At 45.2% G+C, this 27,839-nt stretch overlaps 1 protein-coding gene across 6 annotated transcripts in view; it reads left to right on the top strand.

Moving 5' to 3' along the window:
- The window catches only part of USPL1 (ubiquitin specific peptidase like 1), a 388,707-nt gene that overhangs the window by 191,624 nt on the left and 169,244 nt on the right, over positions 1-27,839 (top strand). For 2 of the 6 annotated variants that reach the window (XM_086935145.1, XM_086935146.1), the window contains one exon: positions 2,719-2,895. The exons of 2 other annotated variants lie outside the window; for them this stretch is intronic. In XM_086935145.1, the coding sequence (XP_086791271.1) occupies positions 2,719-2,895 (177 nt within the window). Of the gene's footprint in view, positions 1-2,718; positions 4,828-27,839 lie in introns of those variants that run through there. 2 more of the 6 variants (XM_086935144.1, XM_086935143.1) reach the window with 1 other exon arrangement.

The raw sequence follows: 27,839 nt of genomic DNA, 5'->3' as shown, positions 1-27,839 counted from the left end.
CATTGTTTTTGAAGGGATATCACTATAGTAGGAACAATCTGTATTGTAAAATTAGACGAGTTTAACATTTCAGGTGCTCGTTGAGCATCATGCAGGACGATGGCCTTGAGTGGATTTAAAACTCATCACAATGTATTTTTGGACTTGAAACCTGGAGAGCACCATGGTTGATTAGTTTTTGGAACATGCCTGAAATGGATTTTCATTCTGAAACTTAAGAGATAATTGAAGTTAGTGATTTTGGCATTAAATAATTTATTGCTTCTGGAAAATGTCTTGAGTCTAATTTTTGGGAGTGGCTAATCTAATTCATTAAAGGTTGCGAGGGAGAGTTGGATCAACAGGTTAGATTTTTTTCTTGAAAATTGTCCATTCTTCAATAGCAATGTTTATTGATTTATAGAGATAATACACAGGCAGCTCATGTAACGACTGATTAACTTGGCAGGAGAGAGACGGATTAGTATGACCCTGGTCAGAATTTGAACATCTGGCTTCGGGGGTAGATGCATCTTTAACTGTTCACCTGTGTATTAATCAAACAGTTTAATTAACTTCTAGAACAGGACATTAAAGTACGGTTAATAGTGTGGAACACTACAGAATGATCATACAAGAAAAAATGAATGCATGATATTTGCTTTGGCTAGGATTCAAGAGGCATTCTGCCATTTAAATGACATTACTGTGGCATAGCATCACAGTATAAAAGTTACCTAGAAATGTTACATTTTGGTAAGGTTTCTTTGCCTCAAGGTTTGGCTTTCCATTTTTTGTAGATGTTGTTATTGATACTTTTTGGTCAATGGAGATACTAAGGAAATTAGGTTGAGCCATGGTGGACAGTCAGATAATTGTTTTGTTCAGTTAGTTTAATTGATGGTTTGATTTCAAGTATTTGGTCCTGATTTTGACCTGAGTTGGAGAACAATGCTGGTGTTATGACAGTAGTTTGAGGCTGTCTAACTTTGGACATTTTTTTGTGGAGAACTGAAGGATTTTGTTAACTTTCTTATTTACTTAATCTGTTAAGTCTTAAAATGGCCAGCATCTTAAACACTGGAGCCCTGTTTTGAGCTAGAGAAAAATCAGAACACAAGGTGCTGTCAGCTTGATATTGCTGGTAAAGTTTCTTAAACTTTCCAGAATTAAATGGCAACCACTACAGAGAGCCAGGCAGAATAACTTCATATGAATAATTTCATTGATTTAGCTCCTTTAAAAAAACGGATATGTTTTTTCCCCCTTGCATTGCCAATCTAACAGTTGTTGTATTGTCACAATGAGTTTGGCAAACAAACACACTTTGAAAAATATATATATTTTTATAATGCCACTTGTCACTGAATGTTTCTATACCTTCATACTACCAATGGCATACCACTTTTCACGACCATTATATTCTGTTTTCCTAATCAAGATAATGTCTGGACATTTCTGTATCGTTCATTTTGAACATGGGTATAATCCTTGTCCTGGTGTCTGCAAACAGCTTTCACTGCTGACTTGGAAGTGTGTGTAAGCCCATATTAAGTGCTTAAACCTAAAAAAATACAATAATTATTATATCTTCGCAATTTTCACTTGCTGTCGGATACCTTTTCATGTAGTTGTGGCTTTATGAACTCGTTGCTTCCATTCGGAAATATACATTTATTGATGCAGCTACTGACCAATTGCCAAGCTCTATACCTTGTAAACCTTTGTCGTAAATAGATCTATGTCACCCCTTTGTTCTCACAACATGTTTGGTTCACAGCTAGTTTGTTTCAAAATTGTAGGGTGCAGTCAGTGAAATTGCACTACTCTTTAGAAAGAAACCTGGAATATTGGACTGAATTCTTATATCTTTGGTGTTTAGGACCCAATGTTCTTTTCCTGTTTTCTTAACCCCACCGATAGAAAGTGATGCAAATGGTCAATTCTTGTGTGGTTATACTTTCTACGCTTGTGAAATTTTATCATTCAGCTTTACCAGTTTGTAAAATGAAGATACCGAATTGAGAAATATTCGTCAGTCCGTTTATTGCAATTAAAGTATAACCATAATAACTAGCTAAAACACCTAGCCACCTGAGCCTAAAAATCAAGTGTTCATCAACAAAGCATGACCTATTTTATCAGCATTACATAAATGATCTAAAGCAAAAGTAATCTGACTTAATCATTTGTAAAAACATGTCAAAGCACGTCTACAAATGATAAATCCACTGGTTCTGCACAACAGTACATAGGAGTAAGATTGTAACATTTAGTTTGTTCTGGTTCCAAAAGACACCTTTTTCCTATGTATTGCAGATGCCAGATTTTTTAACACAATCAACAGTAAATTGTAAACTCTCCAAGTACTAGTTGATTAATTTCTTGCAGCAAAAAAAACCCATGTAACATTAGTATGAATATCATTCAAGAAAATTAGATTGAAAATTGCTAGTGTGCAGTCAAACATCAGTTGTGTACAACCGTATACATTTAAATGGTTGATTTTCTTTGCTTTCACATCTTAAAATTAAGCTGTGCGTTCTTCTTTTAGTGAGAGATTTTCATAACCAGTAAAAAGCACCCCTGAAGTAGCCCTCACTGCCTGCAATATAGACATTTATTAAGAATTCATTAACAGGACACAATGCATAAATATATTGGGAGAAGAGGAAGGGATTAGGGAGTGGTATATAGGTGTTGTTTGTTGTCTTCACATAATTTATCTCTGTTTTTCAGGTTCTTGGATGGAATGTGATGATTTGAAAGGTCCATATTGTTGGCGCCATGAGAAGTGTGATGTACCTCCTTCAGAGATTCATATTGTGTACTGGGAAAGGAAAAACAACATATTTACCACTGAACTGAGTTCTCATATCCTCCATGAAAATGCTGAGAATCTTCCTATCCTATCAGGTTGTCCTGTCCAATGTAATGAAGTACTTAGAAGTGTCACAGCTGAGCCATTGAATGTAACCTGTGAGCAGGGAGATGGTCTTTTTGGCTTTAAGAATTTAGCTAAAGATGACGTTATTACTCTGAATCTTGTAGAAGTTTCAGTTGATTATGGAGAAAAGCCACAGGGAAATGCCCAAGTGATAGAAATGGTTGAAAACTGTGTACACCAACCACAAGAAAATGCCTCCGTCTCTCTATTGCAAACTTCATTGCAAAGTAAAACTTCTCCAAAAACGATAGTGACATATGGGTGTGCAGAGGCTCAAAGTCAGTCTGATATTATTGAAAAGTCGAATACACTGGTGTCTCTAGCTGCCAGTACTGTTAATTATAGCAATACAGTAAAGATTCAGGAACGTTCAGAAGTTCTGAAGCCATTGTTTAGTAAGTATTCAGTTGTCATACATGAGGACCCCCAATTTAGCTTGGAGAATGAGGTGAAGCCAACTGTAACTATTGATAACGCTGATATAAATTGGGCATGTATGAATGTAGAGGAAAATGATTCTCTGCCATTGTCAAAACAGAATTGTAAGAAAGGGGTTGCTTCAAATTGGGTTAATGGTTTAATTGGCAAACACTCCATTCTTCCATCTAGTCTGAGTGTTTCAAATCAAAATCCAAGAGCAAAAAATTCAAAGTGTAATGTTCCACGACGAAATTCTAAAGCAACTGCCCCATTAGAACCAAATAGCAAGATTCTTCTGAAGGGGGCCACTAGCTTTGGTGGTTTTATTGCCAAAGGTATTAAAAGCCCTGAAGATAAACTAGTTCCCCGAAATAAATGTAAGCGGGTGTCTCCGCCTTCAAGTTTAAACAAGATTGGTAAACCCGTAGAGTGTTTGAATTCTTCAGAAAATAATTTAGCTAGTGTAGCGTCACCTTTTGTAAGTACATTAGGAGGTTTGAAATCCATCACAAATGGAGACGTTTCTCCTGCTCTCAAAGGGTCATTAAATGGGGCATACATTTCAAATGGGTATCAGAAATTAGTACCAAGAAACTGTGTTTCTGACAGGGAGACCAAAATCCGAAGGCTTCGTTTAAAACTTTTAAAAAAGTTAAAAGCAAAAAAAAATGAATTGGCTTCTTTAGACTTACTGGTAAATGCCCAAAGCAATGGAAATTCTCAAAACAAAACATTAAGTTCATTGGACTCTGCATCTCGTCATCAGGAATCTCTGCAAGACCTTCTAAAGGCACTGCAGGAGCATATAGATAGTGTAGATAGTGAATCAGTGCACACCCTGAGCTCAAACAATTCATTATGTAGTAGCCCAGGTGATGCTGAGTTCTTAGCAGAATTATTGTCTCCTGCACCAGTCCCTTTATTGGAAATGAGAAAATATGAAGAAGATGGTACTAGGCTTTTGGAGAAGTTGGTTGATGACGTCAATGGGGTTTCTGCGCCGCCACACCTGAAAAATGGCATAACTGGTATGAATGGCTACAACAATTACAGCACAAAAGAAAACCCACCTGTAGTTTACAGTAATTCAACAATCAATCGATCTGGTGTGAGTTTTTCAAATTGCGAAAGTTCTATGCAGGAAGATGTTTTGGAAGATCTCTTATCTACGTTTAGCTCTGTTGGGAGTGATACAGACTTTTATCACTTTGATGAAAAGTTTTTTGAAAGTGGTTGATAAATAGTTTGAACTTTATATGTTTAGTCTTTCACATGCATATTTTTGCAAATTAGATCTCTTAAATTATATTGTGAAATGCCGCCAGCCATTGAATGGTATACAGTTTGAATCACAGCTGTTGTACATTATAAATATGTATTTTAAACTTGTTTGTAAATAAAATGTGTATAGATTTGTATGTCCCAAAACCTTTCTTCAGTAAGAGGAAAACTCTGTTCAATAAAACCTCAGGATATTTTCACTGGTATGTTTTTCTTTGAGGTTTTCCATTTTGCAACTTTAGTAATGTTTTCCTTCTCAGCATGGTTAAATCTTGGTATTGGTAGTTTGCAATTGTACCTTTTACTCTGACTAGATTTTCTTTAGTCAAAAGCAACTGTTGCCCCTACAGTTCTGCATCTGTCTTTCTATTACTGTGATTTAGGAATGTTACCTTTTGCGGAAATATTGTCTTTGGGATTAGGAATAAGAGCTTGCAAGCATACCGACTTTGGATTAACTATCTTTTTTTAACGATTTGCGCTTTCACGGATTGTCCTGCTTAACTATTTTGTTTGGCAAGAATACACACACACCATATTTGTGTTAAGTTCACAAACTTTCTGGTGTTGCAAAATTGTGAACAGCTATCAAATTTCACAAAACCCTAGCTGGAACTCAAGGTTCACAGTAAAGTGCTCTAAAAGCGATTTTACTCTGCACACCAGTTCTGACCTTTCTTGTGTATTCTCCAAATTAAGTATTCTGCACAGGTTTTCTCTTCTTGAGGTGAATCCAGATTTTTGCAGCGTGAATCTTTCTGGATTCATTATGCTGTGCATTATTCCACGGTCTAGTATTTGGGTCCGGAATCTTAGTCTTTTCTTTGTTTTTTTGTTTTTGTTTTTTGTTGCCCAGGTGGGCATTAACGTCCCACCTTTTGGTGTCCTTCCTGTGACGTCGGCATGCTTCCTGTGGAAGCGCCCACCCTTGGGCTCCATCTTCAGATTCTTTTTTCCACCGTTGGGTCTGGATCGTTCCCGAGAGGGCTCCAGAGATTAGGAGAGAAGAAGCAAGACTCTAGTTTTTGGAGAGAAACATTGGAGAAGACAAAGGAAGACTACACCATTAAAAGGAAGACTAAGGAAGAAAAAATGTCAACATAATTCGACGTCCAGAGGAGAATGCGCAATCAGGGGCCCCCTGAACGCAAGACATGGACAACACACCATTCAAATTCTGCCGCAACTGCCATCATAAGTACGCGCAGAAGGACCAACACCCAGTCTGTAACCTCTGCCTGCCGGTCGACCACGAAAGCAAGGACTGCAACGCCTGCTCCGTATTCACGCCAAAGCCCCTTCGAGTGAGAGAGAGGCAAAGCATAGCAAACTACACCATGCAGGGCAAGGGCCAACCATCGTCCCTTCGAGACCTGGGACTCTCGACCGATGAGGAGGGTTACGTCGCCGAAGACATCGGCTACACGGTCGCAGAGACTGATAATAAGAAGACTACAGAAAAGATAGGAGACTCGACACCCCAAAATGGCCAGAAAGACTCTCGACAGTCTACCCAAGACTCTCGAAAAAACGAGGGCAAAACCCAAAAAGCACCGACACCGAGAACTTCCGCGTCCGCAGCAACGACGAGGCCCAGTGGATCCTCACAGAAGGACTCCCTGGTGCCGAGGGATGGCGACCAACCAAAGTCGTCGAAAAGCGTTCAAGAAAAGGAGTGCTAGACTCCAAAAACATCTTCGAAGTAGACGACAAAAGACACAAGACCAGTCTCGATGCCGAAAACCATCTCAACGCCATCTAGCGCGCCAAAGAGCGGCACAACCAGTCTACGCCGACCAGGTGGCGGAGAGTGAAAGAAAGAGGAGACTCGAAGCGGAGATGGAGAACATCCTGCAGCGAAAGAAAGATTTCGAAGAAAAAATTAAATCTTACACGATTCCTTCGAGGCCCAAGTCACCGGTAATACATTTGGTTGAGGGAGAACCAGCGTCGGAGACCTTCGAAGATCTGGCATATCAGGAAGATGATACCTCCTATTACGAAGAGGAGGGAGATGACGACCAGAGGGTGTACCAAGAATCGACATACTCGGATACACAGGATGTAGAGTGGCAGGACATCGAAGCTGAGTCCAGAAGAGGGAGTTCTGTAGTAGGGGATCTCTGTGTATAGTCATAATCTAGTGAATAGTCCCGCCCATGTGCGTGGACCCCGGAGCAATCAAAAATAATCTCTAAAGTGTCGAAAAAATGCAGAACTGCACAGACACTTAAGAGAGAATTTAAAGACATATAATGCAGCCTATAAAAAGGCTACACTGTCCAGTACTTCAGCTAGAAATTTCACAAAAAAATCCACAAAAACAGCAAAGCCTGTCCAGATTTTCCCTGTCTTCAGTACAAACCCCTCTGGAAGATAGAGAGGAAGGCATGGACAGACAAGCCCCATAGGCTGCCATTATGTGGCTCAGAACAGGATACTGTGCCTTTAAGAGAACTTTCCAGAACTTCACAGTATCCCAGAATGCCTTGCAGGTCTCCCTTTCAGTTCTTTTTTCCGGCTCCTGCTAGCAGGACCCTGGAGCATTGAGCTCTCCCTATTCAAGGGTTTTTGTTGGTGTTTTGCACTAAAATCGTTTTTTGTGTACTTTATCTGTACATTACAGCTTTCTTCTTGACTTTTGGCACTCCTGGGTCGAAATAATGCCTGCATTATTTGATATATGCCCAAAGTGCTCCAGGAAGAAGGCCAAGACAGATCCCCATGAGGTCTGTATCCTCTGCCTTCCCTCTTCCCACATCCCTGAGGAGTGTGAGATCTGCCAGGGTTTCTCTGGCAGGACCCTGAAAGACAAAGAAAATCAGGCTTCAGGGACTAGAAGAAAGGAGACAGAAGGCGCAAGGTGGGTCTGGAGGGGCTTCTGCCCATGCTGAGGCCCCTGGGGGGCTCCCCGGGGGCAGGAAGCCCAGCACACGTCCCCATTCTCCGTCTGGGTCGGTGGCACCCTCCAAGACGTCGAGGGGGAAATCCAAGGCCAGCTCCCCTTCTCCCCAGGGCTCTGGGTCGAGAAAGCGTCAACGTCGAGGGACCTGCATAGGCCGCCGTCGGACGCGGAGACGGTCTCGTCGTCGCTGTCTTCGACGTCGAGCGATCGTCGTCGACAGGACCGACGTCGACAGGATTGGCGTCGACGCACGCCGCCGAGGCAATACCGTCGATCGCCTTCCAGGCACAAGACTTGATCGTCGTCTAGGGGATCCTCGTCGTCGAGCCCGCCGTCGACGCAGAAGCACTCGCCGGCGAGACGGAGGCGTGCCCCGTCTAGACGAAGGAGGTCGTCGTCGTCAAGGTCGATGTCGAGACACCACAAGACGACGTTGAGGCGGTCGCCGTCGAGGCGCAAGCGGTCGCCGTCAAGACACAGGAGGTCGTCGTCGAGATGGTCCGGGTCGACGTCGAGACACGCGAGTCGCTCGGCGCCGAAGAGGAAGCGACGGTCGACGCCGAAGGGCCGCTCGACGTCGAGGGACCGGCAGTCGACTCCTGAACACCGGTCGACGGTGCCGGATGCCCGTACTAAGCGGCCTGAGGCTGTGGGGGGCTCCCCTCAGCCCAGGAAGGTTGGTGGATCACCGGGATCGGTGCACTCGGAGGTTTATACTCCAAAGAAGTCCGTTCCACCTCCTCCTCCGTTGCCTAGAGGCCCGGGTCCGAGGATGCCTACACCTCCTCCGTTGCCTCCTCTACCAGAGAAGCCTCCACCGGTCCCACCAAGGTCGGCCTCGTTGCCTCACCTTCCGACCCCTCCCAAGAAGACTCCGAAGTCTAAAGAACCGCGTAAGCCCAAGTCGGCAACCCCGGACAGGCCGGTGGACCGGCCTAAGCCCAGGAGGTCGAAGTCTCGCTCCAGACGGAGAGAACGATCGAGGAGCAGGCGTAGGTCCTCCACTCGTTCCAGACGACGCCATAGGAGGCACAGATCCAGGATGGATACATCTTCCAGGACTCGCTCCTATTCCCCGACTCTGTCCGATTCCCCGGACACTAGGGTGTCTCCCATCGATGACATTGGCACGTTCCAGGATGTTCTCCTGAGGGGGGCCGCGAAGTTGGGTATCACAGTGACGGCTCCTACACCTACGACGTCCGTGATATTCGAGACTTTGCACAAGAAGCACCTGTCTCGCCCTCTGTTGCCCTTGGTTCCGGGACTGGTTGAACCGGCACAAGAACTGTTCGAGGCATATGGGCTGCAGATGGTACATTATGAATAGATCGCCATCTGGTGTTGGGCTCGGATGATTGCACTTTGTTTTTCTCTTGGAGAGTCTTTTGTATTTTGGTGACTCCTCCCTTAGTTGGTAGTGCGCATGGGCATCGGCTCCATCCTTAGATTGTTTTTTTCCGCCATCGGGTTCGGATGAAGATCGAGACGCTCCAGATCAACTTCTGAAGAAAGTGATTTTTCGGCGCGTATTCCCTTTCCAATTCGACGGTATTGTTAGCGAACGCGTTCTTTTCCATTCCGACGCGTTACAAATTCAAAATAGAAGAGAAAAACTTGGATCTACGTCGAGGAACAAGAGACCTTTCTCGGCGCAGTCAAGCCCGGAGTCCATGGAAAGGACTCCATTCAAAAAATGTCCATCGTGTGGTGCGAAGTTCCCACACAAGGACCTACACGAGGTGTGCAACCTCTGCCTATCGCCTGAACACGAATCCAGGGACTGCGAAGCCTGCGCAGCATTCTCCTCCAAGCTAACGATCAGAAATCGTCGAGCTCGAAGGCACGAGGCTTCCAGAATGCAGGCGGAGGCGATCCCGGAGCTGTTCGGAGACGAACAAATCGAGGAAGAAGAGGACCAGTCGGGGTCGGAAGGGGACCAGTCGGAGGTTGAAGAACTCTTCGAGCAACAAACCGTGAGTGACGACGTCCCCTTACCGAAAAACCGACCCCGTGCGGTAACGACCCCGCCCTCGGGCCCGGTCAAATCGCTGAAAAAAGTTTCCGACGCCCCGCCTTCGGGCCCGGCAACGAAACCGAAACTGAAACCGAAACACTCGGAATCCCACCACGTCGGATCCGAGAAAAGGGCGTCATCGACTTCGACACCGAGGCGGCATATAAAGGAGAGCTCGGTATCGAAACATTCCATGTCGAAAAAGAAATATGATGTATCGCCCAAAAGACACTCGATACCCAAAAAGTCGGAATCGAGCAGACATTCGGTGTCGAAACCAGAAAGATCTGAGGATCGAAAACAAAAACAGCTCTCGGAACCAGGACCCTCGGTACCGATTCAAGAGCAACAAACAGATCCCAAGCAAAAGATCTTGTTTATTGACCCACAAACTGGGAAAGTGGTCACGAAGAAGAGAAAGAGTGAACAGTCAGAAGATAAACCTCTTCCTCCAAAAAAGAGAACAATGGGGACGAACATAACTCCTCCTGCTTCTCCTCGTCCTAAAGACACACCCTCTTCTCCTATTCCTCACAATAGGCCACATATTCCTACACCCTCCACACCAAGACCAGCTACACCTCAGTCAGATGTAGACAGTGATATAGGGGAGGGAGAACCTCAAGGGGATGACGAATCTATCCAGGATGAGGAAGATCCATGGGAAAATTACGATGTAGGGTCAGATGAGGACAACGACCCAGAGCTATACCCCTCAAAGCCTTCACCACCTGATGATAACACAGGTTTTGTGCAGCTCATTAATAGGGCAGCAAAATATCACAAACTAGATATGCACACAGAACCTCAGATAGAGGATTTCTTGTTAGAGACTCTACCTAGTGCACAGAGAACATCAGGTACTCTTCCTATGCTAAAGGGTCTTCTCACTCACACAGAAGAAATATTCGAAAACCCAGTGAGAGCCAGGGTGTTAAACCCAAGAATCGATAAAAAATATAAAGCGGCTCCAAAGGACCCAATATTTATTAGAGGGCATGTACCTCTAGACTCGCTGGTGGTCTCAACCGCTCGTAAGAGAGCAAACTCATTATCTACAGGAGAGGCTCCTCCACCAGATAAAGAGTCGAAGTTAATAGATGCATCAGGCAAGAGAGTAGCATCACAGGCAGCAAATAGCTGGCGTATAGCTAATACACAAGCTCTACTCGCACGTTACGTCAGGGCACATTACGATGAGTTAGAAAAACTTCTCACACATCTTCCAAAAGAACATCAAAAGAAGGCAGACCAATTAATTCAGGAAGGTAAAATAATAACTAATACTTCCATTAAGTGTGCGTTAGACGCAGCAGACACTGCAGCAAGGTCTATTAACACTAGTGTCATGCTAAGAAGGCACGCATGGCTCAGAATCTCAGGATTCAAACAAGAAGTTCAAACAGCCCTACTGAACAGACCATTTGATCAGAAGACATTGTTCGGTTCAAGTACAGACGAGACATTAGAAAAGATGAAAAAGGATACAGAAACGGCTAAGTCAATGGGAGCATTGCAACAGCCAACGCACAGAGGTTCCTTTCGTAGATCCACCTATAGAGGGGGCTCAAAAAACACAGGAACAAATCAGCAATCCACATCTTTCACACCAACATCACCCAGAGGTAATTCAAGAGGTAATTACAGAGGTAACAACAATAAGGGTAGAGGCCGCGGAAATAATAACAACCGCAACGCCTCAACACCAAAACAGTGACTTCATAGATCTCCCCCCAGACCACATAACACCGGTCGGGGGACGTCTATCACAGTTCCTACCTGTCTGGGAAGACATCACGTCAGACAAGTGGGTGAGACAAATTATCCAACATGGTTATTGCCTAGAACTCACAGCTACCCCGCCAAACATCCCCCCCAAACAGCGCCCAATGAGTCAGGATCATTTGACATTGTTAAGGGAAGAAGTGCTAGCACTTCTACAAAAGCATGCAATAGAGAAGGTCCCAAAGGATCAACAAGGAACAGGAGTATACTCTCTATACTTCCTGATCCCCAAAAAGGACGGGTCCCTACGACCAATATTAGACCTCAGACCTCTCAATGCTTACATAAATTCGGAGCACTTCCACATGGTCACGCTCCAACAAGTACTCCCTTTACTGAAGCAAGGGGACTTTCTTTCTACACTGGATCTAAAAGACGCTTACTTTCATATCCCAATTCACAAAGCCCACAGAAAATACCTAAGGTTTGTGTTAGAAGGACAACACTACCAGTTCAAGGTCCTTCCGTTCGGTGTCACAACAGCACCGAGAGTTTTCACAAAATGCCTAGCTGTGGTGGCAGCACACCTAAGAAGACAACAAATACATGTCTTCCCATACTTGGACGATTGGCTAATAAAGGCCAAATCCAAGGAAGAATGTCTTCACAACACACAGAAGACAATTCAACTGCTGCACCACCTAGGGTTTACGGTGAACTACAAAAAATCACACCTGCAACCAAACCAGATCCAGCAATACCTGGGGGCTACAGTAGACACAGAAAAGGCAATAGCATACCCCAACCCAATCAGAGTACAGACAATGGTCGGGTTAATACAAAAATTTCAACCACAACACTCACTACCAGCACGAGTGTTTATGCAACTATTAGGCATGATGTCCTCTTGCATACTGCTAATACCACATGCCAGACTACAAATGCGCCCACTACAAGAGTGTCTAGCGACACAGTGGAATCAGGCTCAAGGTCAGATTACAGATCTGGTGTTGGTAAACGACCGGACGTATCGCTCTCTGAAGTGGTGGAACACAGAAAACATTTCCAAAGGACGGTCGTTCCTAGAGCCAGTTCCACAAGTAATAATAACAGCGGACGCATCGCTCTCCGGATGGGGAGCGCATATGGACAAATACACAGTACAGGGGAAGTGGAGTGCGCAGCAAAAGAAGCTGCACATCAACTACCTAGAACTGTTAGCAATATTTCTAGCACTAAAAGCTTTCCAAATGCAAATAACAAACAAGGCAGTCCTGATCAGAACAGACAACATGACTGCAATGTATTATATTCAAAAACAGGGGGGGACACACTCTCTCCAACTGTCCAAACTAGCACAGGACATATGGAGATGGGCCATTCCTCAAAAAATCTACCTGTTAGCGGAACACCTACCAGGAATTCAAAATCAAATAGCAGACATCCTAAGCAGACAGTCAGAGCAAGTTCACGAATGGGAACTGCACGACCAAATACTACAGCCATTCTTCCAAAAATGGGGACAACCAGAGATAGATCTGTTTGCAAATCATCAAAACGCAAAATGCAAACAATTCGCATCCAGGTACCCACACCAAAGGTCCCAGGGCAATGCACTGTGGATAAATTGGTCCAACAAATTTGCTTACGCGTTCCCTCCTCTACCACTAATGCCACTACTGGTGAGGAAACTGCAGCAGCACTCAATGACAATGATACTAGTGGCACCCACGTGGGCAAGACAGCCGTGGTTCACCACGCTGCTACAACTCTCACAAGTACCACATCAAAAGCTAAGATTATTACCCATGCATCTTACACAGAACCATGGAGAAATAATGCACCCAGATCCCAAACAACTGAACCTAGCGATCTGGCTCCTGAGGTCATAGAGTTTGGGTATTTAGATTTACCACCAGAATGCATGGAAATCATTAAACAGGCAAGACGTCCTACCACCAGAGCATGCTATGCAGCAAAGTGGAAGAGGTTTGCTATACACTGTAACAGTAAGCACATCAACCCTCTGGACGCATCCACTAAACAAATCATTTGCTACTTATTACACTTACAACAATGTAATCTAGCATATACATCTATTAGGGTTCATCTAGCAGCCATAGCGGCGTACCTACAAAACAGACAACACCTGTCATTGTTTAAAGTACCAGCAATTAAAGCTTTCATGGAAGGACTCAAAAGAGTCATTCCACCAAGAAGACCACCTTCCCCAGTCTGGAATCTCAACATAGTGCTTACCAGACTAATGGGGCCACCCTTTGAACCTATGCATAGGTGTGAAATACAATTCCTCACATGGAAGGTGGCCTTCCTCATAGCTATCACGTCACTTAGAAGAGTAAGTGAACTGCAGGCTTTTACGATTCAGGAACCATTTATGCAGCTACACCAAAATAAAGTGGTTCTTAGAACAAACCCAAAATTCTTACCAAAGGTTATTTCAGCATTCCACATCAATCAGTCAGTGGAATTACCGGTTTTCTTTCCAAAACCACAAACAGTAGCGGAAAGAGCCCTACATACACTGGATGTTAGGAGGGCCATATTGTACTATATAGAGAGAACACAAACTTTCAGAAAGACAAAACAGCTATTTGTTGCGTTTTCTCCCACACATAAAGGCAATCCCATCTCCAAGGCGGGCATTGCCAGGTGGATTGTAAAATGCATTCAAATATGCTACTTAAAAGCAAAGAGAACATTAACTGTTCCTCCTAGAGCTCACTCTACACGTAAACTAGGAGCATCTATGGCATTTCTGGGAAACATTCCACTAGATGACATATGCAAAGCGGCTACCTGGGTTACACCGCACACTTTCACAAAACACTATTGTGTAGATGTGCACACAACACAACAAGCTAGAGTGGGACAAGCAGTATTAAAAACATTGTTTCAGACAGTTGCAACAGACACGGGCGACCACCGCTAGGGAGAGAACTGCTGTATAGTCTATTCATAATGTACCATCTGCAGCCCATATGCCTCGAACGGAATATGCTACTTACCAGTATGCATCTGTTCTTGGCATAGAGGGCTGCAGAGTGGTACATGCCCTCCCAGCCTCCCCGGAAACCTGTGTCTGTTCCAACACTATCTTATTTAGATACACTTACATGGGCACTCTTATCTGTATTCTACTATACTACTCCAAAATACAAAAGACTCTCCAAGAGAAAAACAAAGTGCAATCATCCGAGCCCAACACCAGATGGCGATCTATTCATAATGTACCACTCTGCAGCCCTCTATGCCAAGAACAGATGCATACTGGTAAGTAGCATATTCCATTTCTTACGCCTGCGGTGGTCAGGGCCGCTCCTTCTAGGCTTTTGAAGAAATACAGGGCACCGGACTCTGACCCGGCCTTCCTGAGGATGGATCCAGTCGCCGACTCAGTGATCGTTACGGCGGCCAGGAAACAACACTCTACCTCCCCGTCCTCCACCGTGCCTCCGGACAAGGAGAGCCGCTGGATTGATTCGGCGGGAAGGAAAGCATGCGGGACTTCTTCCACCACGATGAAGGCTTCCAGCGACTCGACGCTACTGGGTCGATATGACCGGTCGCTTTGGGACTCCATGGAACAGTTTGCGGACCTGGTGCCGCGCGACAAGGAGGATTTCATGGAGATCGTCAAGGAGGGGATGCTGGTTTCGTACCAGCCCATCAGTGCCGCGGCGGATATTGCCTTGTTGGCGGCACATGGCTACTGCCACGGTATCAACCAACGCCGCCATGCATGGCTCAGGCTTACATCCCTCAAGCCGAGGCACAACAGCGAGTGGCCAATCTGCCGTTTTCCGGGGACACGCTCTTCGGAAAACACGCTGATGACGAGATGGCCCGGATGAAGGCCGAGGCAGAAACCCTGACGGCAGTGGGCTTGGAAAAGCCCAAGGACAAGAAGCCATACCGCCAGTTCCAACGGCGGTTCGGTTCACAAGGGAAAGGAAGAGGACAGTCTTCCGGACAACAGCAGCAGCAGCAACAACAACAGCAGCAGTTCCGAAGGCCTTTCCAAAAACATCAGAGGGGTAGAGGTGGACAGCAGCCCTCTACCGCGAACAAGGGCCCGGCCGGGTCTCAACCCTGAGCGGTTACTTCCCTGTCATCCGTTACCCACTCCGGTGGGGGGAAGCGTTCAATCTTTCCTGGCAGAGTGGAGAAAAATTACTCAGGACAAGTGGGTGCTGAATATTGTTTACAATGGATACAGTCTTCGGTTCATCAGCCCTCCTCCAGCGATCCCTCCGGTCAGCTCGCAGTATCAGCTGCGCGAGCTCCAGGCGGAGGCCGATATCCTGTTGAGGAAAAGGGCGATAGAAGACGTACCTCTGTCTCAAAGAGGAAGAGGCCTGTACTCCCGGTTCTTTCTGGTTCGCAAGAAGGACAAGAACGGGTTCCGGCCCATTCTGGACTTGCGGCAGGCAAACAAGCGGATTCGCAGGGAAAAATTTCGCATGTTGTCGTTGCATCAGATTTATCCTCAGCTGCAACAGGGGGACTGGCTTTGTGCCATAGACCTACAGGATGCGTACTTCCACGTGCCCATCGCGCACAAGCACAGGAAGTTTCTGCGATTTCAAGTCGGCGCCAATCATTACCAATACACGGTGCTGCCCTTCGGACTGAAGTCGGCACCCAGGACATTCTCGAAGTGCATGGCAGTGGTAGCGGCACACCTACGGAAAGGCAAGGTGTTTGTCTACCTGGACGATTGGTTGATCAAGGCCTCCTCCTTCTCAGAAGCTCAAGCAGACTTCCAGAAGACGTGCGTTCTCTTGAACAAGCTGGGGTTGCACATCAACATGTCCAAGTCTGTCCCGATCCCGGTCCAGTGCATTCAGTACTTGGGAGCCTCCATCAATACGCTGTCAGCAAGCGTGTCTCCTTCGGAGGAGCGACTGAAATCGATCCTTCGGAAGGCTCAGGCTCTTATGACCGTTCCATCTACGACAGTGAGGACGGTGTCTTCTCTACTGGGGTCGATGGCCTCTTGTATCTTCCTCACTCCTCATGCACGGCTACACATGAGACCTCTACAGGAGTGCTTGGAGGACCAATGGGACCAGAGGAGGGGATCTTGGGACGACAAGATACACCTGTCTCAGCATGCTCTTCAGTCTCTGAAGTGGTGGTGTTCAGCGGAGAATCTCCTCAGAGGGGTTCCCTTCCACAAGGACATTCCTACTCAGACGATCGTGACGGATGCTTCTCTCCAGGGCTGGGGAGCGCATTCGGGGGACTTACAGATCCAAGGCACGTGGTCTCAGGCGGAGTCCACGTATCACATCAATTTCCTGCAACTCAGAGCTGTTCACTTGGCACTGAAGGCCTTTCATCCGTCCTTCCGGACCAACTCTCTGCTTGTGCAGACGGACAATACGACCACCATGTATTACCTCAACAAGCAGGGGGGCTCGAGATCGCGCACCCTGTCTCGGGAGGCGCAGACGATCTGGCACTGGCTTCTGGCAAGAGGATTGACGATAACGGCTACCCATCTGCCAGGTGTGCAGAATGTTCAGGCGGACGCACTGAGCAGGCTGATTCTGGAAAACCACGAGTGGGTCATAAACGACGACGTACTAGAAGTCTTCGCAAGGTGGGGCACTCCAGACCTAGATCTGTTCGCCACCGCCAAAAACAACAAATGCCGAGACTTCGCCTCCAGGTACTACCAGCAAGGAACGCTGGGGAATGCACTCTGGATCAACTGGTCGAACAGCTTTGTTTACGCTTTTCCGCCCATTCCCCTGATTCCAGCAGTGCTCATCAAGCTGTCCCGGTCCAGGGCACGGATGATCCTGATTGCCCCGGAATGGCCCAGACAGTGGTGGTTCACGGACCTTCTTCACCGGTCCCTCCTTCCGCACATTCGGTTGCCGTGCAGGCCGGACCTTCTCACGAAGTTCGGGGGGCAGATGGTGCACCCCAACCTCTCGTCCTTGAGTTTGGCGGCATGGCTCCTGAGGTAGTGCAATATGGACATTTGAATCTACCTGTAGATTGTATGGACATACTGAAGGAGTCTAAGAGGCCCTCCACTCGAACGTCCTACGCTTACAAGTGGAAGAGGTTTTGTATCTGGTGTGTGTCCAGGAACTTGGATCCTACGACGTGCAAGGAAGATGTCATACTTCCCTATCTTCTACATTTGGCGCTATCTGGCCTTAATGTTCACTCTATTAGGGTTCATCTCGCTGCATTGACTGCCTACAGGAAAAGCCCTTCACAGACTTCCTTCTTTCAGATCCCTGTGATCAAAGACTTTTTGGAAGGCTTGAAGAAAGTGTTCCCTCCTGTCAGGCTTCCTTCGCCTTCATGGGAATTGAATGTGGTGCTGTCCAGTTTGATGAAGGAGCCTTTTGAACCCATTCACAAGGCTTCGTTGCAGCACCTATCCTGGAAGGCGGCGTTCCTCGTGGCCATTACATCGGCCCGCAGGGTGAGTGAAATTCAGGCGTTGTGTTGTAATGAACCTTATACTGTATTTCATGCTGCTAAGGTTGTTATGCGGACTCACCCTAAATTTCTTCCCAAGGTTGTTTCTGACTTTCATGTCAATCAAACTATAACTTTGCCTACGTTTTTTCAGAATCCCTCTTCTCCAGCGGAACGTTCCTTACATTCCCTGGATGTTCGGAGGGTGTTGAAATTTTATCTTGATAAGACCAAAGATGTACGTAGGTCAGACCAATTGTTTATCAATTACGGATCAGTCAGGACGGGTCTTGCGACCTCTAAGCAGTCCATTTCTAGGTGGATTGTGTCCTGCATACAACCATGTTACCAGAAAGCTAATAAGACCTTAGGAGGTAAGCCTAAGGCTCATTCCACCAGGGGCAAGGCTGCCACGACAGCCTTGCTCCGTAATGTGCCGATTGCAGAGATCTGCAAGGCCGCCACTTGGAAGTCGGTTCATACCTTTGCTAGGCATTACTGTCTGGACGCTGATGCCAGAGCGGATGCTCAGGTTGGACAGGCTTCACTGCGGAATTTGTTCGCACAATAGTGGTGTTGGTTTTCTTTTCTCCACCGCCGCTTTGTTGTGGGGATGGGCTTGCCATTCTATTCACTAGATTATGACTATACACAGAGATCCCCTACTACAGAAGGAGTAGTTTCTTTTCTGTAACTCCAGTTCTGTAGTAGGGGTATCTCTGTTATAGTCATAAGCGCCCGCCCTCCTCCCCGGTGGAGAGAGATATTCATGTAAGAAATGCTACAGGTCTGGCGTTTTACGCCTTCAAAAAGAACTGAAAGTAAGGGAGACCTGCAAGGCATTCTGGGATACTGTGAAGTTCTGGAAAGTTCTCTTAAAGGCACAGTATCCTGTTCTGAGCCACATAATGGCAGCCTATGGGGCTTGTCTGTCCATGCCTTCCTCTCTATCTTCCAGAGGGGTTTGTACTGAAGACAGGGAAAATCTGGACAGGCTTTGCTGTTTTTGTGGATTTTTGGTGGAATTTCTAGCTGAAGTACTGGACAGTGTAGCCTTTTTATAGGCTGCATTATATGTCTTTAAATTCTCTCTTAAGTGTCTGTGCAGTTCTGCATTTTTTTCGACACTTTAGAGATTTTTGATTGCTCCGGGGTCCACGCACATGGGCGGGACTATTCACTAGATTATGACTATAACAGAGATACCCCTACTACAGAACTGGAGTTACAGAAAAGAAACTACTCCTTTACACATATCCAGCGAGGCCCTCACCGCCGGACAACATTAAACTTTACAATGAATGCATCAAGAACGCAGCAACAGCGTTCAGAGTCCAGCTCGGAGAAGGTGCTGAAAGGGGATTTCCTAGTAGAAACACTACTCCCAATGCACACTAGGAGCCAGTACCTACCAATGCTTGAAAGCATCAAAGGCCAAGAAAGAGAGGCATTCAAGAAACCTGCGACTTGTAAACCTGTCACGCCAAGGACGGAGAAAAAATACAAGCACTCCTCAAAGGACCCACCCTACATACAGGGGACGGTCGCTGCTGATTCCATCACTGCAACAGCAAGAAGGGCCAATGTGCCAACTACTTCAGGTCCACCCCCTGACAAAGAGAGCAGAAAGGAATGCCGCTATGCACTGGCGCATGGCTAATTCCAACGCACTGCTCAACAGACACCATTACCAAATCATGAAGGAACTTGGGCAGTTGGTGAAACACCTCCCTCAAGAATACCAACAAAGGGCTTCGCACCTGGTAGAGGAGGGGAAGACCGTGACAAACTCTTGCCTAAAAACAGCACTGGACGGGGCAGACACGGCCAGCAGGCTTATGATGCTGGGCATCACAGAAAGAAGACCAGCCTGGCTCAGAATATCAGGCTTTAAACCGGAGGTGCAACACAACATCCTGAACACTCCGTTCAACGGTGAAACACTGTTCGGAGCACCAGTGGACGACAAGCTCTCACAGCTCAAAAAGGATAATGACACCGCAAGATCCATGGGGCCCTTGCAATTCAGGGGAGCGAAGAGAGGGACCCCGTCACGGAGACCACACGGGAGAGGGGGAAACCAACCGGGAACGTCGCATCAGTCCTTCCAACATTCCCACCAAAGCGACACCCATACACAAGGCCAGCAAAAACAGCAGTGGCAATACCAACATAGGGGCCAGTCCTTTTGCGGGAGGGCGAGTGGACGTGAAAACAAGAGGGGTGGACAGCAAACCACCTCCAAGTGACTGCTACATTGAAAGTGCACACCCTACAAAAAACTACAAGGGTGGAGCACAAAAACAAAAAACAGGAATGTCCCGCACCGAAAGACCACGAGCACATAACACCAGTGGGAGGAAGATTAAAACGTTTTCTCCAGGAGTGGAGAAACATTACAACAGACAAATGGATCATCAACACAATACAATACAGTACGGGTACTGCATAGAGTTAGAAAAGACACCACCAAGCAGAAAACCAAAGAAAAGAGCACTAGCAAAGAAGGAACTAGAGCTTCTTCAGGGGGAGGCAGAGGAACTCCTACTAAAGAAGGCTATCAAGCCTGTACCTCCCATGGAAAGGAACAAGGGGGTGTACTCTACGTACTTCCTAGTACCCAAGGTAGACGAAACAATGAGACCCATCCTGGACCTAAGGTTCCTCAACAAATTCATAAAGACACAAAAATTCAAAATGACATCCCTGCAAGAAGTACTTCCACAGATACAAACAGGGGACTTAATGGTCACCATAGACCTAAAAGATGCCTACCTACTCATCCCAATGAACAGACTGCACAAACATCTGCTACGTTTTGCAATCCACTCAGATCACTATCAATTCACAGCATTGGCCTTCGGACTAAAATCAGCACCGAGGGTATTCACAAAGTGTCTGGCAGCAGTCGCAGCGCACTTAAGGAGGGAAGGGATACACGTATAACCTTACCTAGACGACTGGCTAATAAAGGCAAAGTCATACAACACGTGCAAACAGCACTCTCAAATAGTGACAGACACACTGATGGCCCTGGGTTTCTCCATCCACTGGAAGAAATCCTTGATTAACTCAGAACAGGTCAAGATATTTCTGGGGGCAAAAAAACACCGTGCAGGGGAAGGTGTTCCCCAGCTAGAAGAGAACAATGGCACTGTTGAAGGAGGCGGGCCTCTATCAGAAGGGGCAAGCTCTGACAGTGAGGACGGTAAGCAAAATGATGGGCATGATGGCCTCAGCATCCACATAGTACCAAATGTACGACTACACATGAGACCACTCCAGTAGTGGCTGCAGGACCAATGGTCACAAGTGACAGGGTGTTGGGAGGACCTACTGGTTGTGACGCACGCAGTGCACAAGTAGATATTATGGTGGAACAAAGGAAACATAACAAAGGGGAAGCTTATAACACCACCAACAGTGACCATCACCCCAGAGTGAGGGGCCTGTGGACACAAGCGGATGCAGTCAAGCACATCAATTACCTAGTACTAAAGACCTTTCTCCTAGCTATGAAAGTCTTCCAGACGAAGTTGTACAATCAAACAGTGCTGATCCAGACGGACAACACAACAGCGATGTTCTACTTAAACAGGGAGGAACACAATCAGCCCCGCTGTCAGAGCTAGCGCAGGAAATATGGAAATGGGCAATACCACTGAAAATAGATCTACTGGCGATACATCTGCCAGGAAAAGACAATGTGGAAGCGGACTGGCTCAGCAGACAGACATCGGCCTCACACGAATGGGAGCTGAATGCACAAGAAACAAAGAAACTGTTCGACAGGTGGGGAACACCGTCAATAGACCTGTTTGCAACACTTCACAATGCAAAATGCCAACACTTCGTATCGAGACAACCAGGGGAAGGGTCCCTGGGGAATGCCCTATGGATAAGCTGGTCAAAGACATTTGCCTACGCTTTTCCGCCGATTCCCCTGATACACAAGGTACTCAGCAAGTGCAGGGCAAGCAACATGACCCTGATACTGGTCGCACCCCAGTGGGCCAGGCAGACACGGTACTCACAGATTATGGAAATGAAACAGAGTGCACCACACAAATTTGGGAGAAGGAAAGACCTACTCTCCATGCAAAACGGAGAGGTGTTTCATCCAGAGCCAGAAAGTCTCAGCCTAGCAGCCTGGCTCCTAAAGACAGAGTTTGCACACCTAAAGCTACCTGAGAGCACCCTGAGGGTACTTCGAGAGGCAAGAAGACCAAGCACACGTAAGTGCTACGTGGCCAAATGGAAGAGGTTCACATTACGGTGCAGAAAGGAGGGACTGCACAACAAGATGACAAGAGACTCTACAGTGCTCAAGTATCTCACGCACCTGCTCGAGACCAACCTGAGCTCATCATCGCTAAGGGTACACCTAGCAGCCATTGTCGCCTACACTAGAGGAGAAACGGGCAAAAGCTTCTTTACTTCTATGATAGTAAAAAGATTCTTGGAAGGCGCAAAAAGGATCGCACCACCTAAAAGGTTACCAGCACCTGCATGGAACCTCAATATATTGCTGACAGAACTCATGAAGGCACCTTTTGAACCAATGCATAAAGCCTCACTACAGATGCTAACGTTAAAAACAGCATTCCTAGTGGCAATTACCTCGCTGTGCAGAGTAAGCAAGCTGCAAGCGTTAACGCTACAGGAACCCTACACACAAATTCACAACGATAGGGTGGTGATGAGAACGGACCCGCACTTTATGCCAAAGGTGGTGTCCAAGTTCCACATCAACCAGACAATTCAAATTCCAAGTTTCTTCCAGAAACCAACAACAAAAGCAGAAAGGGCACTGCACACTCTGGACGCAAGACGGGCAGTCATGCATTACATTGAGAGAACTAAAGATCACAAGAAAAACAAAGTTTTTTGTATCTTTTGCTTAAAGTTTCATGGGCAAAGCTGTTACTAAAGGGACAATTGCACGATGGATCGCGTAAGCTATACAATTCTGCCACAAACAAGCTGGACAAGAACTAACAGAGGGGCCAGGGGCCCATTCAACAAGGAAAAAGGGAGCTACAATAGCCTTCCTGGCAAACACTCCCATTCAGGACATATGCCTGGCGGCAACATGGGCTTCTGTACACACGTTTACAAAACACTACTGTGTGGACATACAAATGAACAAGGAAGCACAAGTGGGAAAGAAGGTGCTTCAGCACATATTAAAGAACTCAAGCTCATCTTCCACCCAGCCGCCACAATAACAAACTGCTACGAAGTCTATGCACAGCATAGTGAATCCAGAAAGATGCACGCTGAAAAACGAATAGTTTCTTACCTGTAGGTGTAGTTTTGCAGCTTGAAGATCTTTCTGGATTCACTAGCGAACCCACCCACCTACGCCAGAAAGATGAGGCTGGAGAAAGTAGTTTGTAAATAAAAAATGGACTTTAAGGAAACTTCAAGGGAAAGAGCGGTAAAAGAAAGGTATAAACATTGCCATACAATTCGGAAACAGAACACAAACGGGAAAAGAAAAAAGAATCCGAAGATGGCACCCACGGGTGGGAGCTTCCGCAGGAAGCATGCCGACGTCACAGGAAGGACACCAAAAGGTGGGACGTCGACGCCCACCTGGGCTATGAAAAAACCCCCAAAAAAACAAAGAAAAGACTACGATTCCAGACCCAACCACTAGACTGCGGAATAATGCACAGCATAGTGAATCCAGAAAGATCTTCAGGCTGCAAAACTACACCGACAGGTAAACTATTCGTTTTTCTTTAAATATTCCCTTAAACTGAAACCTTTTTGGTGTGTCATGCAGATTCGTTGTGTGCACTTTCAAAGCTTTTTTTGTAAACCCTAAATATCACACCTTCGTCTGCTATCCACTTTGGATATGCTTGTTGCAACAGAATTCAAACTGTGCACCAGAGCCTGAGGACCGTTCATAGTCTATTTGCCTAGAGCCTTTGTCCCCTTTGTGGGTAGTTCTAGTCTGATTGCTTCCTCGAGAGATGTTCTGTATTTGCTCCAAAGTCATTTTACTTTGCCATGGAAATGCAAGAGGCAGGTCGGACATCTTTAACCAGTACCAAACTGTATTTTTAAAAGCCTGACTTGGCAGTTCAATATCATGTGGTCCAGAGGTAAGCTACGACTTTCAAACAGTGCGATGGGCTTACATTAATTTAGAATTGCACTTGCAGCAGAATTAAGAGTTTTTTCTCCATTTATCCACCACATCCACCCTCGCATGCCCATGTCATTTGACCTGCAATCTAGCTTTAACCCTTTCAACCCCGGTTGATTTCGAAGCGTTGTCTGTGATAGGCAGCTACAGTGTCGAAAGATCCTGTCACGCAATTCAAACGGATTTTGATGTTGATTATAGCTTGAACTAGTCAAGTACGTGCAAACTATATGGTGAAAAATAAATTCTCAATTTGAATCTGTCCTGGTGCATTGTACCTTATACTTTGAAGAAAAACAAATTGCAGCATCCATTGCCCAGCACTAAATGGCAGGAATGTGCAGATCATGTGCATCTACAGATATTACTCTTGGCAAGTTTTCCCAATGTATAAACAGATCTTGTAGGTAAAAGCCCTTGAAAGAAGGCCTCTTTCATGTGGACCCTTTCACCGGAAAACTAGATCATTCTGTGCTCATTGCACACTAAGAATTTTTTATGGGATTTTGCACTGCAAAGACCTGATGCGAATTGTCAACTAAGAGGACTCAATAGCTGAACTTCAAGAAGACAGGAGAAAGAGTTAGAAAAAAGTTCAGTTCATCTATAAGTTCATAAGTGACAAAAATGGCAATAGGCCACTCAAACTCTGACACAGGTGCTACCTGCAAGACAAGGGTATAATTCTGAAGACACTTAAATGAGTACAGTCAATTAAGCACTTCTGCAATACTGCAGTGTGAAGTTGTGCAATGATTAAATGTTTGCACAGGCACCAGTCTGTTTCCAAAAATAAGGAAATGGCTTAATGTTGAGGGAGATGCAAGCTGTGACTGAGAGCAGAGTGCCATGAATGTCCAGATCTGTTAGAAATATCCCAATTGCCGGCGTCCCCTAGGAGGGTATCTGGGCACAAAACACAGGTAAGCGTGTAGAGCAGGACAATAGTTTTATTGAAAAATTGGGTGGGCTCAGGTTTAATCGTAGTGGGTTTGAAAAGGGTTAATATATATCCTTGAATAGTCTGGAAAAGGGTCTGTATGTTCTTATTGACTACATCACGCCCAACTTACCAGAGAGACTGTAGAATGGAGGACCTAAATAGAAAAATTGAATGTAATTGCACCATTCCCAATTACTCTACTGCTTTGTTTTACAAGATTATAAAGAAAGTAAGGAGGTTAGCCGAATCACATTGAAACCCTTTACAGAATAGTGCAAATACTTCCTTAATTTTTATTGCCCTTGATACATTTCTGTACTTAATATCCTTTTTCTAGAGTTTTGGGTTTATAATTATTTCTGTTCTAACATTTGTGTTGGATGAAGTTAGATATTTATTTAAATGGATTACTTTAGCTTAGATTATTAAAGCAATCAGAGGTGCACCACTTTTACAATATCAATTCAAATTCCAAATATGCCTACAAAGTTCCCGAAGTAATTTCAAATCTTTTCTTTATTGTTGCATCATCAATGTGTGCCAAAAACCAGGCAACACGTTTTGTCCACATACGTGTGGACGACTTCAGAGCACAGGGAAAATTAAAGAAATTACGATAGTCATCCAGAAGTGAGGTAACTGGGGCAAGTTTGTATATTGTCAACGGAAATATAATGTAAAATTCTGAGAATGTCCATCCAATGGGCCAAACATGAAAAAATAATCACGAGTTGTCCGATGTTTTCTCCATAGTGGGAATAATCTGGCCAGTGTGTATCCTCTGTCTGTATAGATGTATGAGAGAAGGGGACTAAACTGTCCCTCGTCCAGCACTACAATTGGTGTGGATCCCTTGTAAACGTGCACTCCTCGCAGTTCGATGGACCTGTAACCAGTGTTTCAAGGTACTTTAGCTTGGATTAAATGTTTCGAGCAGTGCCTACCTACCGTATAAATGTATGTCTCTCACAAATAGTTTATGTAAAGTCTTGCGTTTTGCTGGAAGAGCCATTAACTTAACAGAGAAAGGTGATCCAAAGCCAAACCAAGGGTCGGCTCTGGCTCGAAAAGCCCGAGCCTGAGTCGAGCACATGATATTATTTTGCATGTAATTCATGCAGCAAATGTAAATGTAAAAATGTGCTAAAGCCTCCTAAAATTCAATGTATTTAACACATGGAAGCATTTCACATTATTATATCAGATTATGACTCAGTGAGAGGTAATTAATAATAGTGATGGACTTAAAAAGTACCTTCCTTGACAATTCCATTAGTTGACAGAGGCAAGTCTGTTATTTTGTATACCCTAATGCTCCCCAAGTTATTATTGGCAGAGCAATATTGTGGGCTATTAAACCAAACACAGGAAAGGGCTTTACACAGTGCACATCCTGTATAGGAATGTGCTCTCCTATCTGATGAAGAAAAAGGAGGCTCATTGAAATAGTGTTTGTATGGGATCGCACCGTTTGGTCAAGCAAAAGCTAGAATTGATCCCAGATTTTCTATTTTCACATTGTGCAATTTGTCCACTAGTTGAACATCTTTCTAACATAATGAATGAATGCTTTAAGGATGGGATTCGAACCTAGTTCCCCATGTTGCATTCTCATCAGCTTTATGTACTATGCCACATTGGCTCCTTTGAAAGTTCTGTCTGTTTTTGGATCAAGATAAGGCATGAAAAAGAGACCAAACCAGACGTCTGACTCAAGCTATCAGTGACTTGCCCACATCTAGTCTTTGGTTGGAATCTTGTTCAAATGTTTGTACTGTGTGAAAGACGAGCACTGAAATGACTAACAAAGCAAAAGAAAGATAGAACAAGAGTGTTTAGCATTAGAGGCACCACCCCTGAGCCACTTTTGTTTGTTATAAAGCATTATCTGAAAGATACTCCTAACTGCACATTATTCCCCTTTTCAATTCCGCCAGGTGCCAGACTGTATCTATAACTTTAATAGTAATTGCACTTACATGTTCTGCCATGACGCTCTGTGGTGACCTCACACAGTCTATGAAAGTGTCAATGCTGACTGTACATGAGTGCCACGCAGGCACCATTTGACGTGGATCTGGAGCTCTGCTCCTAACTTTGGTTGTCGTTTTACCAGCTCCAAAATGGTTTTCTACAGGCAGTGTACTATGCAAAGAGTCTCCTTCGAAGACCATTGGACTAAAGCCATGCTGCGACGGCAGGAAACGAATGAGTTGTTCAAAATAACAATAGCGGTAGCGCTGTATTCAACTAATTATTTCCACAGGTTCAATGTTGTTGATTCCAAGTCTTCTTTTATTGAAATTTATTGTTCATATAATGCAGGCGACACAAGAATGTCCAATTCTCCACATCATATCCAATCATTACATAACAAAACAGGTTCAATTACACAGCCGACGTGTTTCGTCCGGATATGGACATCATCAGGGCTGTTAAAATAAATTAAAATAAACACACAATCAATATCAATTATTTGTAAAAACAACAATGAATTCCTCATGTTACAAACTATTACTATGATAATCATTCAAAACACCTGCCTATTTCACATACTAGTCATTTTCATATGGCATAGTTCCCAGAACATAGAATAACTCCACAAAATATTCTTAACCCATCTCATTCTCTACCCGCTCTCGTTCCCCATCATAATCATAAATCTACATCTAACAGCGGCCCACCTCTGAGTATAGTCACTATATCCACACCATTTCATGAACATAATTGTCTCAGATTGATCCTCCGATTATTCTTGATTCTTGTGTGTAATAAAACCTGCAAAATAACACCTCTAGATCTTCCCTTTAAATCTATGCAACTGTTCCCATAAAACTAAATGAGAAATTCTGCCTACCTTAATTCCAAACCACCATTATTTCTACCGCATGGCGTGGAGGTCAGTTCATTATTCTGAAATCACCAATTCCTAATACATTCTGTGAAAAAGAGGGGGTCGGGTGTTTGCAGTCAACTTCCTGTTCAGTATATTAA

The sequence above is a fragment of the Lissotriton vulgaris genome, chromosome 8, assembly GCF_964263255.1.
Source record: "Lissotriton vulgaris chromosome 8, aLisVul1.2, whole genome shotgun sequence".
Classification (NCBI taxonomy): domain Eukaryota; kingdom Metazoa; phylum Chordata; class Amphibia; order Caudata; family Salamandridae; genus Lissotriton; species Lissotriton vulgaris.
Note: the sequence above shows the minus strand (reverse complement) of the source record. Positions and strands in the feature narration are given on the sequence as shown.